At 39.6% G+C, this 20,451-nt stretch overlaps 1 protein-coding gene across 1 annotated transcript; it reads right to left on the bottom strand.

Moving 5' to 3' along the window:
* Positions 1–983: 983 nt before the first annotated feature.
* Positions 984–2,005, bottom strand: s100b (S100 calcium binding protein, beta (neural)). Its single transcript, XM_073462641.1, has 2 exons — positions 1,862–2,005; positions 984–1,130 (listed from the first exon to the last, which is right to left on the bottom strand). The coding sequence occupies exons 1-2, from the start codon at positions 2,003–2,005 to the stop codon at positions 984–986; spliced, it is 291 nt and encodes a 96-aa protein (XP_073318742.1).
* Between the last annotated feature and the right edge of the window lie 18,446 nt (positions 2,006–20,451).

Here is a 20,451-nt window from a genome sequence, read left to right as displayed (position 1 = left end):
AAACCCAATATCTAGTAAACACTTTTACAGTTTTCCAAAAAGCTTGATTTACAGAATTGGATTTGAAATTATGCCACGGTGGAGAAATATGGCCCATTTCTGTAGTAGTCAACTGGTCGACACCGAAATATCAAAGCCATTTTGAAACCTTTACTAGCCAATCAAATGTTTGTTTTTATTAAATGATTAAATGACACTTTCAATTTTTGATGGTCAACAAGATTTATCAAACACAGGCGCCTCAAAGAAGTCGGTTGATGAACTCAGTAGCCACATCTGAACGATAGTAGCCACAATCTAACAAAAGTTTAAAAAGTGCCTCCAAATTATCGTTATCTTTATATAATATTTTCCGGAAGTCAAATAAAAGCCAGGTATCAATTAATGGCCAGGGGTGTGGTCGACACAAACAACAAAAGGCTGCCCCAACCGCTTTAACAATACTTTGTTGGTCGAGATTACTAATCTAAAGTATTATTTTTTATCCTATTTTGATCTCTGGGGTGAATGTGTGCTAATGTCTAAGCTAAACTGTATTTTGTAGTAACGTACAAGTGCCACAAGATGGCAGCAGCTACATCAGAAGTAGAGTGAAGAGTGAAGGTCATTGAATTTCTTACACTTTTCTGAAATCAGAAAAAAAGGTTTTTTATTATAATATAACCAAATATACTTATCAAACAGAGAATTAGATTTAAAGGAAGTTGAGTATTTACGGTAGTTTTGTCGCCACACCAGAATCCATTTTGAAGACCTTACAAACCATCTAGATATTTAGAAACAAATAGAAAAGAAGAGCATCTTTAAAACACTCAATGTGATTTGTGCTAAAGTAACGACTACACTGAACTGTTGGAGTGGCTGGAGTTGTTTTATTTTCCCACCCTGCTCTGCTCCGAAGGCACCAACAGGTTGTGCGTTGCTAGGCATTTCTTCTTCTTCTTCTTTATAATTTACTGTAGCTCCCCCTTCTCGCCTCCTCCTTACTCGTCTTCATGCTCGAAGAACTCGTGGCAACAGACGGTCACCACGGAGATGAATGTCATGAACTCCTGGAAGTCACACTCGGCGTCGCCGTCGGTGTCCAGGCTCTCCATCAGGTTGTCAAGAGTGGCCTGGTCTTTCACATGCTGCAGGGGGAGGACGGAGAGTTCACGTCAGGACAAAACTCAAGACGATTAAAGTCCAAATGGACCTGTTTCAAATAAAACTGCTGAATCACAAGATTTGATTCAGTTACTTCTGAAGTAGAGCATTAAAATAAAAAGTAATGTTTTGTATTATATTGTTGGATTATTTCCACTAATCCATCAAGGTGTAACCTGCATTTTAAGGCTTTATATTGTTGACATGCAACCATTGTTTTTAGTAAAAGTGTTGAAGTATCTGATGTTAAACGTACTTTAATCAAAAGTAAAAGTAAATTATACATATATTTAGATGTATGTACAGTATATACAGTAAACTATGGGCCAAACAATTATCAGACACAATATTCAACAATTGCTGATAAAACAAATACATTTTAAAATGTGCTCTGATGCAGAATGAAGTCTGCAGAGTAACTAGTAACTAAAGTTATTGAATAAAAAGTACAATATTTACCTCCAAAGTGGAGTGGAAGTAAAAAGTATCAGAAAATGAAAATACTCAAGTACTTCAAGAGTGTACTTTAGTACAGTACTTGAGTACTTAGTTACATTACGTTACTGATGCGAAGGATTTGAGTACTTCTTTCACTAAATTTCTCCGTTCAGTTCAACTTTGCGTGTTTTGTGTTTTGTGTTTTGTGTTTCTTGTTTCTTGTTTTGTGTTTCTTGTGTTGTGTTTTGTGTTTCCTGCTTCCTGTTTCGTGTCTCACCGCCATCAGACCCGGCAGCTCGTCGTGCAGCAGATCCTTCAGCTCGCTCTTCTTCAGTTTGTGTTTGTCTCCTTCTCTTTCTGAATACTTCTGAAACACGGCGATGATGGTCGCCATCGAGGTCTCCAGGTCTGTCATTGTCATCTGCGACTTGTCACCTTTTTATTAAAAAACAATGGATAAGGATAAATATGGAGGATGATCCTTTCCACTTGTGTTGTAAGTGTTTTTCTGAATACGTTCCTATAAAATATTATTGGAAAGAAAAAAACTATAAATAAGTGAAAATCAGACACAGAAGGACAAGGTGTCAGTCACTGTTAAAGATTGTTTAAGTAATCCAGTTTTCTTTTTCACATTTAAAGTAAGTTCAGTTTTGTTGTAATCATAATCAGAAAAACAGATTTTGTTGTTTTTGATATTAATACAAAAAAATCAGTCTGAAATGATGAAATACACCTTTTTAAAGTGTTTCCAAAAAAGTATTAAAATATTTTGTTTTTAATATCTTTAATAATAATGATACACTTAATTTATTTAACACTTTCCTTACTGTTACAAAGTGCTTTTCAAAATAAAACCAGGCGAGGTGGAAAAATAAGGACATGAACTCAAACAGAAATGACTTTTTTTAATTTTGTCTTTGACCGTTGATATTTGACAGTTTTTTTAACTGTAATTTCTACAAACTGTTCAATCAATCAAACATCAAGCATTTTAAAAAGCTTTAATCAAGAGAAAAAAACAAGAAAAGATTTAAAAGAAGCTAAAACAGTATTTGTTTTATATCATGGATAATATTTATAACATTTTCTGATTGTTGACATTTTACTTACTGCTCATTAAATGTATGTTTTACCAGCATGACAGTGCAAAAAACACTTGCTATGCCTTTAAACTTGAAATTGGGTATTAAATGGGATGTCAAACATCTCAGATCTGAATTTGTTAAAATTAGAGTAATTTCTTTTCTTTTATATTCTCCTAGTTGTCCAAATACCAGCATTTCTATCAATTTTTATTTTTTATTTTGGCCATGACCTTTCCTTCTCGCTGGTAACACTTTATAACAACCATCATTAATAAATGGTAAATTATGCAATTGTAAAAGTACATAAACATCAGTTACAAAAACAATTGGGTAATAAATGGTTTATAAGGCACATCATTGTTGTCAACAGTTAAATAACTATTAACTAATGTTTAACAATAAATTGACCCTTTGTTGGATGATGGATGAGATGATTAGATCTCTTGAAAAATAAAAAATATATTGAACATGAATCAATTAGGGCTGACACACTATATTTGTGGCACACTACACTTTCTGACTTTCTCTTTATTCTCTGCATTAAAAATCTTCCATACTTTGTTCTCATTGCTTGTATATCGGTTTGTTTTGCTCATTGAAGCATTTTGAAATAAAAAATGAGATAAAAGTTAAAAAGGATACTCCATGCACTATCGATCAACGTTTTTAAAACAATAATCAATAAAAGTTTTTAAACCTTTCTTTCCATGTTTTGGTCTCAAACAGTAAAGTTGAAGTAACGGCTGATGACCTTACCTCAGCGTCGGTTCAGGCAGCAGTTGTCCGGAGCGAGTGGAGGCTGAGGATGGACAGCAGGCTTTATACTGCTGCAGGGTGGTGGGTGCTGGTGTGGAGGGTGCAGCGCTGAGGTCATCCAGCCTGTCACTCAAACTGCTGACCAATCCCGTCCGTCCACCTCCCCTCACTCCACTGCAACCCAGCACTGATGGGCATGTCTGACTCTTAATGTCAGTCTGATAATGTGATGAGAGCAGAGACGAGACGAGCACATTTACCATTAACTCTGTAACATTTTGAAATTACTGACTGACATTCATCTAGTATGTAAATATGGACTTCATACTCTATATAGTGGCTTTCAAAGTGGCTTCTAGATTAGCTAAAGCTCACAAACAGTTTTCTGAACTTTAACTAGCCATCAACCAACTTACAAGTCCAGCTGCAACCCAGTTAACACGACTGTTGCAGCGTACCGGCGACAGGCGAGCCGGACCTTCATCATATACGCTCATTGTTTGGTTAGGTTGAGGAAAACATTGTGTTTTGACTTAAAATAACTACAATGTGAATGTCCGTCACGCCATACTTTGCCTGACTTCCTCCTTTGCAGTAATAAAGACTACGGCCAATAGAGGTCGCCACCGAACAAGAAACGTAAATCCGACAGGTTAGTCAAGAAAACTACTAAAAAACAACTTTACTTGACGATTGGACGTGACATTGTCCACATCATATAGTCTCACATGGTCCAAGTACAAATTTAATAACAATATCCCTGAAAATGAACACTTTTCTGAGGAAATATTAATAGCAGTAAGTTACTGAAATAGATCTAGTGGACATTTAGGAATAAGTTGATGGAGGTTGATGCTCTACTGAAACACAGACTTCATACATGCTGGTTTGTCGGCTAGTTCTTTTGTTTATTTGTTGATCGTATGTTGTTGATGTGAAGCTTTCTAACGACGTATGTGAGCCGGACCATCGGAAAACTAGGCGGTAAGGCCGACTATCGACCCTGTCCACCTCCTTATGTGTCGCTCTTTATACTACCTCACCTGACTTCCTCCTTTGCTGCCGCCATAATTATTACAGCTATCAGAACCAGTAGCATGACACCCAGCGGACTGGTCATTAATGTGACCTGACATGTTTGGAACAACACAGCCTCATTAACAAAACCTCGCCAAACACTTGTGAAGTAATTAGGCTGAAGCTTGATGGTAAAACAACGTGCCAGATGCCTCCGTCTGTATCTGTGGATCGTGTACATCTATCTGCGTCCACCCTTTGATCGGGATCTGCTTCTCCTCGTTGTGCTCGGGCATCTGCTGGGCCACAAAGGCCCGTTTCAGAGGAAGCGGCTGGCCGTGCATGTTAATGAAGACGCTCTTTTCACTGGTGAAGTTGGCCAGACGTGTGCCCTCCACAGCCTAAAGAGAGCTCGCAAACACTACTGCTGCTCGGGCCAAATAGGCAGGAGTTGAGATGTGCCGGTGCCAAGTTTTTAATCCAAAACGCTGTAAACAAATTTATCTGAAGGAAAAATATACATACAGTTCAGATTGTCGGTTAGTATTCGCAGAATATCTAAAGCTTTCCTCTACATGTCCTCACAAAGGACAATTACTGGCTGTTTCTCAGAGCATTTGGTGATAAAGTTAATTAAGTGTTTTATGTTTTAGTACAAGTACAAAGGAAGAAGATGCAACTGTCATAAAGAGAAGGAGGAAGAAGACGTGTTTTCTGTTTTGGGACAATGATTTTGGATTTTGGTTTGTAGTTTGACTAAATTTTAAGAAATCATCTTAAAAAGTCTTAATTTCAATAATAAATGAGATTATAAATCAGTCGGTCATTAACGTAGTCAGCTTATTGTCTCAAATGTGTAACTTTTATGTGTTTTTAATTGTTTATACATTAGAAGTAGAAAGAGGTCTCTGACCCACATTCAATAATAAGATAAAAGTCAAAATCATTATAAAAAGTCAAATTTTTTAAATTATTTTCAAAATTATGAGATAAGAAGTCATAATTTATCTTTTTTTTTAATTGTTCATAATGATTTACCATGGGAATATATATGTATATTTTTAAAGCAAGTTTTCATCATTTTTTGTCTTTAACTGACAGAAATGGGCCTTTTTTTTGTCAGTATTGTCCTTGTTATTGTGTATATATATATATATATATATATATATATATATATATATATATATATATATATATATATACACACACAATACAATATATATATTGTCATTGTTCTTCCTTTTCTTTGTCTTGTTTGACTTGGCGTTACTGTAAATGAAGGTTACGCCTCGATGATCTCTGGAGTATAAATAAAGTTTGATTGATTGATTACAGAAATTGTCAAGACATTTGTCTCTTCTTAGAATTTGAGTCATGAAACTAGCAGAAGTAAAACAAATCTGTGCTCAATAATCAAGAACAATATGACTTAATTAAAAAAACAAACAGTTTCTGACACACGGAGCAGACGGACAAACCAAAAGTCAGACATTGAGACAAATGAAGAGAGACAGAAATGAAAGATGTTTCCAGCATCTTCAGCCTGTTTCTCCACACAGAGTTTCAGTGTTTGAAGGGAACAATGAAAGCGTTTGTGTTCGTCCGCGTGAGGAGTGAATTTATCGCCAAACAAAGACACAGTTTATCAAGTAATAAACGGCTCTGTTCTCCAACTGGAAATACAGAGAGCTGAGGGAGGTCGGAGGTCGCGGAGGGCGGTGACGAAGTCATCCGGGGAATTCAGCACACTGTGGACATTATGAATATACTATTCATCAGATATACCTGCTCTGTGATGAGGTCTGAAGTCTAAAAACTATATTAACATCAGTTTAACACATGGATCTGACATGATGATTTTGGTTTTTGGTAAGTTTATAAGAAGTTGAAAATGTTCTGAGCCAAAAAAGTGCCCAAGACCAGTGTTAAAAACATCCGATTTATCCTGAAAATACTTGTTTCCAGTCTTACATAAAGTACAATTGAGTGTTTTAAGGAGACTAATTATGTCTAATTAGTCCAGTACACTGAATTTAGTCAATTCTGTCACTTTCACTACATCAAAATCACATTAAACACTAGAAAAAGAAACATTTGTGACATTTACATGTTAGGAAATTTAGGAAAACTGCTTTTAAACTAACAACTTCTTAATTTTTCCCATTTTTCACCAAACAATCCCAGTTTTTTACTGGAAGTCACAACCTAGACAGATTACACTTCAACATTTCACAATCGAGCCCTCTTTCTTTCTTTCTTTCTTTCTTTCTTTCTTTCTTTCTTCTCTGTTGTGTCTCTTTTTGCATTTCGTCTCCTGGGAGACGGCGTCCTCAAACGTCCTCGGCGCCAGCGCCTCCCGCTGGGCTGGGAAAGGTTCAGCCGGGCCGCTGAGTCACTCATGGCAGCCAGTGTTCACACATGCTGAGGTTACTGATGTTTGGGCTCTTTCTTTTAGGTTTTGGGTTATTTTTAGAGTGTGATGTGTTTGTTTCTGTGTTTTTAAAAGTCAGAGAAGTCTTCTGTGACCTCTGACCTTTCATCTCCTCATTATTCAACCTGTGTTTTTGGCAGTTTTGACATTTCTGTTGACCTCTATTCAAATAACCCTGGGGAAAAAACAGTAAAACAGAAAATCATTCTCTCTTTCTACTTGTAATTCTCATAGTTCAGCATTAGAGGGCAGCGTCTGTCAGGGACAAAGCAACCTCAGCCCGGATCTATAATCATGTTACATCCCTTATCAGTCATTAAACTGAAACCAGAACATACTTTTCACCTCTTAAAATCATAATTTCGCCAATAAATACATTTAATTGGATTATAATCAATTCACAGTCACAATGACAGTTTGATTTACAACCTTTGAAGGAGAAGTAATAAAGAGGATTTGTTGTATCTCTGCTCTTATCCCTGATTTAAAGGTTCATTGGTAATTAATAGTATTCAGAGTAAATTTGATTAATTAAAGGAACCATAAGAACCATAGAAGCAGGGTTTATGTATTAAGGTAGTTTAGAGGCAGAGATATAATATTAACATTGTGGGGTCTCTAAACTTCAGGGGCAGAGATAAGAAAAATAAATAATGAGAGAGAAAAAGACGAAGCTACATCCTATGGAAGCTCGTATCTGCCAGTTAAAGAACAAACAAGACAAAGTCAAAATAATGAAATAAAAAGTCAGAATTATGAGATAAACAGTTGAATTTATGACATTATGAGACCTAGCATACCTACGTTGTTTGACTTCTGATGAAGAAATCCCTCCAGAAAATGAAAGGACACACTTCAGAGAGGAGGTTAACCACTGAGATTTTTTTCTCCCAAGTGATTGGCAGGACTGTCAAACAGGGCCGGTCCAACCAATTATCACTGATGAGACTGCAAACAGGAGCGTTCCCCAAACCGAATGGAGTAACGAACGATCGGTCAGAAGTCATATGACGTAGTATCAGATGAGATGGGCAGTTTTGCAGTAGAAGACAAATAAGACCTTGTAAATTTGTTGTACATCTAAAAATGCTGAAACAGGTAGGAGAAGTGACCAGAAGGTGGCGCTACAGGAAGCTCAGGGCATCCCCAAACTGATTTGGATCCATCTTGTAGACACCATGAGTGTTGAACAATGGCTTAAACTACAAAACCAAAATAATGCTTTAATGTCTCCTCAAATGATGACGAGTTGGATGTTGCAGAGTTGAACCGCTGCAGGTGTTTTTCTGTTGGTAAAAAAATGGTGGAACAGACAAGGCAGCTCACAGAAATCCCTTCCTTGGCGGTGGTTAGAGCACCGTTGACATGCTGCCCGTGGTATCATGGCGCCCTCCCTGGCTGGTGTTTCCCTCCACTGGATTACCTCCTTGTCTGTCGGCCTGGCTGCCGATCACAGCGTAATCTGGATAGATCCTCAATCTGTCAGTCCAACCCGAATCCCATCTGGCTCGTTTGGTTGTTCACACCGTAGCAGCAGAGTAAATGCAATAAAGCTGGATAATACGAAGGAGGAGAGTGTTTTCTGAAGGGTCAGGGCTGCTGTGAGTGTTATTGTCACCTTGAGTTATGGCTGCAATCAAGTCATTCAGGTGATTTGTGAAGGTCGGTGGCTGTCGCCTGGAGCTCCAGGGAGATGATTTTCTGTCTGCCTTCCTCCTCCTGTCTCTCAGACACACTCTCACTACATAAAGCCTTAATCTCGACAAGTTATGAGTTCTCAGATTCACCCTTCAATTCTGATTCTTCAGTTCTGACAACTAAGGCGGGATGATTCCACCTTTTTCGACCAGATAAATGACTTTCACTTCAGGTAATATCAAGACAGGAGTGTCTCTAACTCAAAAAGACGGAGCTTCATCACTTTATCATGAAAAATCAATGAAGATACATCCAGTATTTCAACACCTTGCTGCTTCACAGTTTCAATCTTACTCAGTTTTTATCCATCAGCTCAGCAGATATAAATGGCAGCATTTTAACGGACAGTTTAACAGAGAGTTTATAGATTTTTCAAATGTTGGAGAGGCGGTGCATCTGACCTTTCATCTTGTGGTTATTGACCTGACGTTGTTGTCCAAAGTAATCTAATTTGCATTGATACGAAAAGGTATGCCAACTTTAAAGAAGTGATGTGTAAGTTATGGCCAATGAACAGAATATGAAGAAACAACAATGTTTTGCTGAGAATTAACTTGAATGTCCAGGATAACTTCTGTCTAATAGTTATCAACATAGATTAAACATTTTACAGTTTTAACTGCTTTCTGAGTGTTTTCTTACTTTCAGACTCATTGTCTAGTCTAGGTATGAACTACTGTTTGAACGGAAAATAGTTGTCCAGAGACATCAGAACATCTACTATACTCCTGTATGCAGATGATGTTCAATTATACCTTAAGAAAAGACAGTGACACTTCAGCTTTAATAGAAACGCATCAACTGAATGGAAATCGTTTTTGGCGCCGTATCGAGCCACTGCTGCAGATTTGAACCCATGCCCGTCTCTGTTGCCCTGGAAACTTCGGACGTGCCAGCAGGAAGAGCTGTGCATCTGCAGAGTGGCCATCTCATGTCGCATCTTCCCTCCATAATCCCATAATCCTCTCCTGCCTCCACTCTCACCCCCCCAATGGGATTAGAAGCTCCTGGATCAGAGCGCTCTATCCTCCACACACACACACACACACACACACACACACACACACACACACACACACACACACACACAGAGCACACACATATAACCATGCACGCACACACACACACACACACACACACACACACACACACACACACACACACACACACACACACACACACACACGCCTACCTGATGGCCCACATATTTACTTCCTTCGTCCAGTTTGGGCTAATTGAGCTGACGGGAAAACAAACCGCGAGACAATAAACAGGTTTACAGGCTGAACAGAACAGACTGTGGACTAAATAAAGGTCAGTGATGAGTCACTACGAGCAACAGCTATAAACAACAACAGCCATCGTAAGCTGTTTGGTCTCATACTGATGCTTTAAATCTTATTTTTTTCAACAATATCTGCCCACTGGTGATGGAAACATACATGTTCAAGAGCTTTCTGAAAGAGACATTGTCTTGTAAAAATAAAAATCTCCATCTTGAGACATTCACAGTTCATGTACGCATTTAAATCTCTAAAAAAAATTTCAACTCTATCCAACATAAATCAACTTGTTTTTTTCCTTTTTATTATGATGTGACTTTTGTTTTCGGTTTAATTTTTCAGTTCACAAATCTTCCAATTTTAAGTAATTTTTTTGAATTTCAAGATTTGTTTTCCTCTTAATTTAAAAGGGATGTTTACAGAAGTCAAATGATACATATTTTTACACTTCCCACGACTCAGATCTCATGAAATTTCAGAGCAAGAACAAGATATATGTTTCTGGTTACAAAAAAGATAGTCCCTGTAATGTTGTCAGACACTTAAAATAACAACCTCAGCCTATCAGTGGCCAAAACAAGCATTTTTAGTGGACGTAACTTTGATGTCACAGTTGCCCCAAAGGATTACATTGAAGCCATTGCAGCCATGTTGCAGCAGCCAGATGTCTGCTTGGTGATACGGCCTTGAAGTTATAAAATTCATCATTAAAAAAAAAAAGAAGACTGTAGTGATTGTTACCTTGACGTCAGACTACTCCACCTCCTGCTTTTCTGTCTGTCAAACACTTGCCAGGTCATGAGAGCTAGATTTAGCTTGTTAGCTAATTAAATGAATCGGATCACAGACAGAACACACAGCTGGAGGAAGTCCAGGAAGGAAGTGTTGTGTTTAGAGAAAAGCTTCTCCTCCGTAACCAATTTTTATCCATCTCAGACCTGACAAGATTTTCAGGTCAGAGACGAAGGATGTCAGAGAGGTTCGACCATACGTTGTGCCTGAAACTAAGCAGACAATAAGTACAATGTTGTGACAACATAACATTTTTAATTGAGTTTAAAGCAGCATTTAGTTTCAACACATTTGGGGTTTGCAGAAACTTATATCGCCAACATTTATTCTGACGATTGGGTTGTACGATGCGGCCACAGTTATCACCACTAATATACAGTAATCCAGCTGTTTGGGGTGAATCAACACAAATGTTTCTGCCATTCTGCTTCACTGTTGAAGAATACGCCACTTAACACTGCTGCTGATGAAAATCTATCTGATGTGACTCAGGCACAAATGAGGTAATGTTTTAGTTCAGCTTTGCATTACATTTAGTCTTGTTGCCAACTTCACTATCCCGAAAGTAGCTGCAGGCGACCAGATGAAATGCACCGTTACAACAGCCGCAACATTTCATTGTGAAGCTGTTACAGATTTTCCAAAATGTTTGGGTTGATAATTTTTGCTGATTAGGTGGACCTTGATTCAGTTACCATTACAGTCATAAATAAAGTTGCACTGATTTAAATTGAATCTGTGACAAGATGTGTCAGTGGGGTAAAATATTGCTAAAAATGTCCGTATTACTCAAATTCTTTGCTGTACTGCAACATTTTCCTCTATTATTCACAAAATACTCAACCAAAAAGTAAAATAAATGAAAAAAAAAAGTCTTGCTTAACATATATGTAATGGAAATGTTCTGTTGGAGCAGGGAATGGTACGTAAAGATAATAAAGATGCAGTAAAAACAACTCAACAGCCAGTCATGATGTGAGTCTTTGGAGAAAAAGAAACAAGATTCACTTTCTAATTCCCCATCATCCTCATAACTATACTTTAAATCTGAAATGATTGGTCTGGCCCATCCGTCTATACCCTGTGTATAACGTACAGCTATGTCTGTCATCCATTAAACTTCAGTAAAGAAAGTCATCATGTGCAGCAGTAAAGACGTCTTCTCCAGTGTTTTGACAGTCTTCTACTGAGCGCCCAGCGTGACAACGACCACACACAGCTAATCTTGCCCCCGCACACACAAAAACAGCTCCTGACAACCACAACACCATATGGTGAACACTAAGCTCCCGTCAGGTCATAACAGCAACGCTTCAAACTCTCAGAGCGGCTGGCACGTCGCTGGCCCGACTTCACTGGAGCTGCCAGAGGGGATTACTGATGTCGAAGAAACGAAAAGTGTGGGGTTTTGAATGCAAGACGTTTACGTAGCAGGGGCCCGATAAAAACAAATGAGTGAGAAAAGAAAATCTGTGTCAGACCTGATTACAAAATGAATAATTACACAGGCAGATTCATTAAACTGAAGCTGAAATAAAAATTAAATTAGCAGCCAGGAGCTTCACAATTTGGCTGAAAATGGCTCCAGAACAGAGGAAGTATGTCAGCATCTCGCTCAAGGACGCGTGGACGCCTTCGTCTATTTCGCCCGGATCGAAACGTTGACCCTTCAGCGACAGGAAGTGCCCTCCGTCCTCCTCTGATGTAAGCGCTCAAACAGCTGCTGCGGTGAGGACTTGAAACAGAAATGAGAGAGCTCATTATGATAATAGGCCGGGGAGCTTTTCAACGAGATTAAAAACAACTTGATTAACCCGTCTGTCACTCACGCAGCTCCGCCGTGAGCCTCTTTGAAACCCTGTAAGTGAAATCACAATGACCACAGAAGAAATCTCCTGTTCGAAAACTTAGAAAGTGACTTCGTATTCATAAAATCTTTACTTGAAATCTTCAGCTTGCTTGAGGAAGACAGTGCTCTTTTTCTTTACAGCCGGTTTCCCTCACGAAGTGTTTACAGGACTCACACTCACATCTTAATGTTACAATAATTCAGTGATGTACAAAATCTACGTGGAGCACCTTCGTCCTCCCTCACTCTAATCCCCATTAATCTCACACTTGCTCACTGAGCTCGCCTAAATGTTTTTCGGCCTTCGTTTGCCCGAGCTCCTTCCCCATCGATCATAATTATCAGCCATGATTGATGAATCCGCAGAGGAAACAAGACACCCACTTTATGAGGCCGGTCACTTTCAATGTAACTTGAAGTGTGTGTGAGTGTGTGTGGCTGAAGAGATGGACGGCCTCCTGAAGTCATATATATCTCACGGGTGAGTTGGTGAAGCATGAAAACCCATCAGAAGGCCAAATGAGAATTAAAGCTCCATAAAAAGGTTAAATGGCTGTTTCACCTCAGGACTAAACACCGTATACACAGACGGAGTGAGCAGCACAGCTGATGTATGAAGATGTTTGGACTCAAAGATAGCAGTTAGTCAAGCGAGACGTTCAACAAATAGAGCAAGAGGTTGTGAGGTTTTAATCCCAGTTCCAGTTGGATGGTGGTGCGTTGCAGATCAGTCAAGTTCTTCCACATCAAACTGGAAAACCACTTCCTCATTTGTCATGTTGGAGCAAAAGCGAGACAAACTGTTGACACAAAGATGGAAGATTATAGAAGAAATATCAACAATATATGTCCTCTGTGAGAGCTGTCCAATCTAAAAAACATCCAGGAACATCTTTACAGTGACCTGTCTGCACCACAACATCCAGAACATCCTTACAGAGACCTGTCTCCACCACAACATCCAGAAACATCTTTACAGAGACCTGTCTCCACCACAACATCCAGAACATCTTTACAGAGACCTGTCTCCACCACAACATCCAGAACATCCTTACAGAGACCTGTCTCCACCACAACATCCAGAAACATCTTTACAGTGACCTGTCTGCACCACAACATCCAGAACATCCTTACAGAGACCTGTCTCCACCACAACATCCTGAACATCTTTACAGAGACCTGTTTCCACCACAACATCTTTACAGAGACCTGTTTCCACCACAACATCCTGAAACATCTTTACAGAGACCTGTCTCCACCACAACAGTGCATCACCACCTCAGAGAGGCTGTGAGTGAATGAAAGTGTCGTAAATAACATCTGGATTTCATCTGGATATGAGACACTTGAAAGTATCTGTGTGTTTCTATGTTGAACTGCCTGTGAAAACAAATTTCCCTCTGGAAACATAAAGTCTACGAGAGACGTCTTTGTTAGACGCTTCTCTGTTGGACGCTTTATTAAAGGATGTTTTTTCTTTTTCTTTCTTTATTTCAGAAAATATATGTACAGTAGTGAGCGGCGGGAGACAAATAATGTTTTGGTCCTATTTGAATTGTGCCATGAATTAAATATATGATGTTTTCCAATTTAAAATCGAGACAAGCACAAATAATCCAGAACTTGACTTTGACGACTGAGTTATTGAGAGCACTTTTTATAAATGCAGAGCTCCATGTATCTGTCAAATATATTATAACTGCTCCATCTTAAATGGCAATTACAAGGTTATTCTAATCATTTTCAGAAGGTTTGGAGTTTGAATTGAGTGAGCTGTTCAATATTTGACCCCATCCATAACAGACATCCTTCATTTTCATCTTACAAGATGAATTTGTATCATTTGAAGCTGCTGCCAAGACACTGTACATCTATTTCTGAAGAGAAGAGATCATTACCCTCCGTTGATCACACTATATCTCGTCTGGGTGTCCTTGAGCGAAACTCTAAATCCCCTCCTGCTCACCCTCTTTGCAAGTTTTTCCGGATAAGAGCAGCAAAAGATGAATGCTGTGTAGATGCGGTTGGTGTTGAGAATCCAGGCAATAAAATGGTAATCATTTAGTAACCAGGGATTTGAGGATTTAAGGATTTAAAGGCTGTCCTTCATGAAATAGCATCATTTGGTTTCATCATGTTATTAGAGTGGTTTTCTCTATATTTCAAACGGGAGGTGGAGGTTTCAGGATTATGAATAAAATGCCAACAAGCTATAAAAAGACAACCTGAAAACACAAGAAATGAACAAAAGGCCGTGAATATTCAGCTTTTTCCTGAAATTGACCGTTGACCAAATCTCCAGAGGATTAGCACAGTGATTTACACTTTGCATAAATGCAAATGTGATGAATTTATCATCAGGAATTCACACTAAATCCTTAAAAAGTGCTGCCTCAGGACAGAAGAGGCTGCAGATTTCAGGTGTGTGTGTTTGCCTGAAGATACAGCCGGTTAATCCCTGGCCTTTTCCTGCTGCTACAACTGAAGGAAGTGATGAATAAGTAATTTTCTGCGAACAGGTTGAGGAGCCTCAAGTGTGGAGATGTAGTAAATGGACAGATGGAGGCGAGAGAAAGAGAAATGGCTGGGGAGAAGAGGAGATAGAAGAATACTGTTGGAAGAAGATGAAAGCTCCTGTTCTCAGCAAAAAATCCAGATTTCCTGCAATGTTATACTGAACATGACTTCAAGCAAACCTCTGCACAGAAAACACAGATTACTGTGACTTTATTGTACTTTAAAGTAGTTTTTGTATCATCCCTCATGTGAAACGTAACTGGTTTTTGTCGGCAATAAAACGCCTGGAAATGGTCCGACTTCCCGTGAAAAATAACCAGTTTAGATTGTCGATAAAACTGTTGGAGATGTTTCGACTTCCTGTGAAATACACCCAGAGTTGGTCGCCAATTAAATGTCTGGAGGTGGTCCACGAAAAGTGCCTGGAGATGGTCCGACTTCCCGTGAAAATAACCGGTTTTGGTCACATCTACGATGCCTGGAGATGGCGTCAGTTGAACTTTTTACTTTCTCTGCTGGTATTTTAAGTATTTGGAACAAATTCTTGGCCGCCACATTTTAAGGAATTCCTGTATTTGCATTCAGACAGAATCTGAAATAAACCAAATTCCTGGTGTCTCTTCCCATAACCAACCTGGCTGACAAGCAAACGCTCGGTTATTCTGATGCAAAGCGAGGCCGGGCTGATAGCGAGGCTCCTTGATAAAGCAGTGAATAGAAGGCTCCTTTTCAGGTCCCACAGTTCCCATTCAGCCCGGATGAATAGACGCGTCAAATCCAGTCTGAGCCTCTAATAAGAGCTGAACTTCGGGGCAGCAACGGCCGCTCCTGAGTGAGTCGTGTTCAACGGAAAAAAGATTTACCTCTTTGTACAAAAGAGTTTTTTGTGTTTCTGACTCTATGAAAGATTTTAGGGTTTACTCTTTGTCTTAAACGTCTTTAAATCTGCTTAATTTACAAGTATTCAACTGCAAACCGCTGTTCTGTCATTCTGTTTGACATATCTGCAAAGGTTTGCAGGAAAAAGGAAGAGAAATGTTGATGATTGCAAGAATCAGTATGACAAAGTCAGGATGGTGGATTGAGAGAGAGTTTGTGGTGAAGATGGAGCTGTGCGATCTAAAGTCCAAACCTTCTCTCATCAATTATTGGATGGTATTTGGTACAAATATTCATGGTTCTCAGAGGATGAATCCTACTGACTTAGCTGTGAAAAATCTCAGCAGCAAACACAGCCCAAAATGTCGGAGGTCTCCTTAAAAACACCTGTTTATGTCTCCACAAAAACAGCCGGAAACGTCTGCAGGTCTCTTGACTGTTTTGGAGTAAATATACAAAAGAAAAATATAAATAAAGACGTGAATACTGTGCTGTGCAGAAAGTGGTTCAGATTCTGCTGAAGTGCATCATGAGAAATAAATGAAAACTTCAGCCTCTTTGATTTAGCGGGGCGTCTCCTCAGCCTGAGACGGTGAAAACATTTGAGAAATCCTCCTCTAAACGTGGACGTCCAGAGGTGACCCGGACCTGCTGAATGGTAATCAGAGCCCTGCGCTGGTCTCCAGTCACTTCATATGTCGTCTCACAGATATCCATCACATCCCCGCCGGCCGCTGACAGTGCAGAATGAGAGAGCATGCGGAGGGCGGTCGGATAAATCACACACGCTGCTGTAGCATTCATCATGTACCCTGTGGACATAAAGAAAGGCTGGATGTTTCCTGAAATCCTGCAGCTTTTGGGATGTGACTGAGTCACGAAAACACGAGCTGAATAAGATAAGAACTCAGGCACATGAAGGCTTAACGTCAAGACTTTTTCACCCTTGATGTTTGAGACTTTGCTTGATGAACGCTTATTAAAATACAGATAAAAAGCACGAGTCGTTGCTGCTCCGACGCCTGATTTCCACCTGATTAAGTAGGCCGATGCGTTTTAATTACAGCTGTAAAAGAAGACACTCCTCTCGTGTTGTTGGTCTCCAGCTGTTGGTCTAATTAACCGTCTTGTTGGAAACTTTTGGTGCCGCCTTTAAAAGCTCCCTCAGGCCCGGCTGAGTGGGAACACACAGCAAAAACATGCTGCAGAGGTCTGATTTTACAAGTTTCCATGCTGGAGCAGATCAAAGTCAAGTTTTCTTTCTGCTGTCTTTGAGGTCGCTGCATTCAGGCATCTTTAAGTGTTTGATATTCTGCATTTGATGCTCGATTTAGCGGGTTGCAGTTAAAGAAGTATTTCAGTGCTGGAAAGATGGCCCTTGCATAAATAAAGCTGTCTCTGCAGCAGAGAGACACAAATGTGGTTGAAATTGGTGCTGCATGACCCGAGAAAACAGAGAAAAACAGATGAGGTGTTACCTTTTGTTCAGAAGGTAGAAAAGCTACAACAACAAGTGATCGGCTGCGACTTGTACAATTCGAGACAACAAAGACTCACAAAAGAAGCAGTTGTTGGAGAGAGATTGGGGCGATGCAGCCAGGAGGAGCATTTTAAAAGCGATAGTTCAGGTTAGAGTTATCGTAATTATGAGTTTGGGTCTTATAAAGTCATCACAACTCGGAAACTCCAACTGTCCTGCTGAAACTCTCTGTCTCTGTCCAGATGTGTTGCCAGAATATCCGAAATATCAACGCAATTGCCAGAATAAATGTTCGCTAAGTATGTCTCTGCAAAACCACAGAAAAGCCAAAACTTTATGTTGAATTTTCTGTTTCTCTCGTGTCACAACGCTGTGTTTATGCTCTGGTTAGGGTTAGAAAACATCATGGTGGTTTGGATTGAAATACCTGGTTTTGTCGCCACACACGGCTATAAATTGTCTTGGAATTGGATCAAAACATACTTTTAAATGGTTCTGGTAGTTTCCATCAGTTTGTCACATTCAGCCATGTTTTTTGTTTACATCACAACACTTCGTCAGAAGTTGGACAGTTCAGCTGGGAAATTCAGACCTCTGACGTTGACTGGAACACAACATAAGAACCAGTTAATTGAGGGAACAGTTGACCCAAAAATGTAAATTCAGTCATCATCTCCTCCTTCATGCTGATGGAAAGTCAAGTGAAGTTTCCACAAAACATTTCTGGAGCTTCACAGCAAAACAGTGTTGCAGCATTCTGCTAAACACCTGAAGTAGCTGGAGACTTAAAAACTCCAAAACTTCATTAAAATGTTGCTGAATTACTGATTAGCACTTCCTGTTTGCACTGTACTCATGTATGAACAGACAACTCTCCCTGGATTCCTTTGATACTGAAGAAAACTTAAAAACGTGATGTTTCTAAGGCAGGTTCTGCAGTTGGGCTCCTGCACCTACTTCAGACAGGGTGCGAGCTGCTAATGCTTTTAGCTTAGCAGCTATAAAAAATCATTCCAGTTTTAAAAAGGGGTAAATAACGTCTTTTCTAATCAGTTTGGGTTCTCTGTGATCTACTGCTCATCACAATGAACCAACTGTTAATGATCATGTAGCAGTGCTGGATGGAAACGTTCACTTTTTTGATTTTCTTTAAATCTGTTCAAAGCTTAAAATACATTTAGAAGCTTGGTTATTGAATTCTGCAGCATCAGAAGGAAACAAATGAACAGTCAATTATCTTTTAGGAATCACGGAAATCAAAGGAAACAGTCTCAGTGGGTGATCAGAGGCTTCAGTTCAGCAGCCATGAATAAATCCTCACATGCAGAGCGTCTTCAATTCTGAACTTCTGCTGATTTCAAGACATTTTTCTTCCTCGTGTCGTCTTTTCCAGTCAGCTCCAGAACAACATCTCTCTGCTCTGACAGCAGCTTTGTGCAGCAGCGAGGACAAATCGTCTGAGTGGTTTTGTCAATGAGATGAAAGAGGAAGGTCATTAGACGGATGAAAGCTGCTGTTTTTTCTGTCCCTCTCAGCCTTTTTATGCTCTTTTAAGTTTTTTTAAAAACCTCCATCTTTCCTCAAACTCATGAATTATGCGATGATATACTTCTTTGAATAAAAATATAATTTGTTCATGTGTTTTATTAATGGAAAGTTCAATGTTTTAATATTTCATTGTGAAAATCTCATCTGTTTTGCATGCAGCGTCCTCATTTTGAAAGCGGCTCCTGCTGCTGTTGTTATTCTTAATGGTACCATGCAGACCACAGCGGTCGCAGGGGGATTTCAGCTCGCCGACAGCGTTTATTCACCAAACTCTCAATGAACCGCGCCTCATTAGCAGAGGACCGTTTACCCCTCAGCTCCACTCAGCTTTATTTATAGAGCCACTTAAACTCACACAATTTGTTGATCATTACTGGCTCCAAAGGCAGTTTTAGTGCCTTTATTTGCTGTTTTTATGACGCCGTTTGTTGAGAACGAACTCAACAACTGAAGCTGTTAAATTTGATTTCATTTTGGTTATTAGCTCTATTTTCTGGGAGTCTGATGGATATCCAAAGTGAGTGTTGTCCGCTGTTTTTGTCCATTAAAAGAAGAGAGCTGAATTTAATCACTCAGTCCATGAATCATTAGCTGTAAATCACCAGTTTCATCGCTGTGATATCAGTTCTTTGGACAATGTTACGATATTTACCGATATCACAAAGTCTGCTACAATACGATTCGATTCAATTAAGCAGCCTTCGATAAAAACAAATCCATTAATAATTGTAATCAACAGCAAAAGCATTTTACAAAAGTATCAAATAAATATTAAAACAAAGACGCATCTTAAAAATGGTTAATTATTGATATAAACTTAAATCTGAGGTTGTTAAACTAAAAAAGCAAGCTAAATCTGGCCATTTTAACGTTGTGACAGTTACTATTTATTGCTTTAGATTTGTGCTTTGTGCTAATGTTAGCCGCTGACGGAGTCTGTTGCCATCACTGCCCTTCTGGTCTGCTGCTACCAGAGTGTGTTAGCTGCTAAAGGAGGCTGTTGCTGCTGCTGTGGCTCTTTTCTTTAGCTCCAAGGCTGTGTGCTTTGTGCTAATGTTAGCGGCCAAAGAAGCCGAGTGTGTTAGCCAACTAAGAAGCCTGTTGCTACCACCGCATGCTCTTTTGTTGGGTTCAGGGGTTGTGTGCTTTGTGCTAAAGTTAGCTGCTACAGGAGTCTGTTAGCAGCTAAAGGAGGCTGTTGCTGCTGCGGCTCTGTTCTTCAGCTCTTGTGCTGTATGCTTTGTGCTAATGTTAGTCACCACAGGAGGCTGTTACTGCCCCTGCAGCTCTGTTTGGGTCAGGGGCTGTGTGCTTTGTGCTAATGTTAGCTGTCACAGGAGTGTGTTACTGCCGCAGTGGCTCTTTTCTTGGGCACAAGGACTCTGTGCTTTGTGCTACTTGGTTAGCCGCTCAACGACAGTCTGTCATTGCCACTGTGGCTCACTTGTTCTTGGGGTCAGGGGCTGTGTGCTTTGTGCTACCAATTTAGCTGCTGAACGACAGACTCAGCGGCTGTGTACTTCATATCT

This window comes from Pagrus major, chromosome 24, assembly GCF_040436345.1.
Source record: "Pagrus major chromosome 24, Pma_NU_1.0".
Taxonomy (NCBI): domain Eukaryota; kingdom Metazoa; phylum Chordata; class Actinopteri; order Spariformes; family Sparidae; genus Pagrus; species Pagrus major.
Note: the sequence above shows the minus strand (reverse complement) of the source record. Positions and strands in the feature narration are given on the sequence as shown.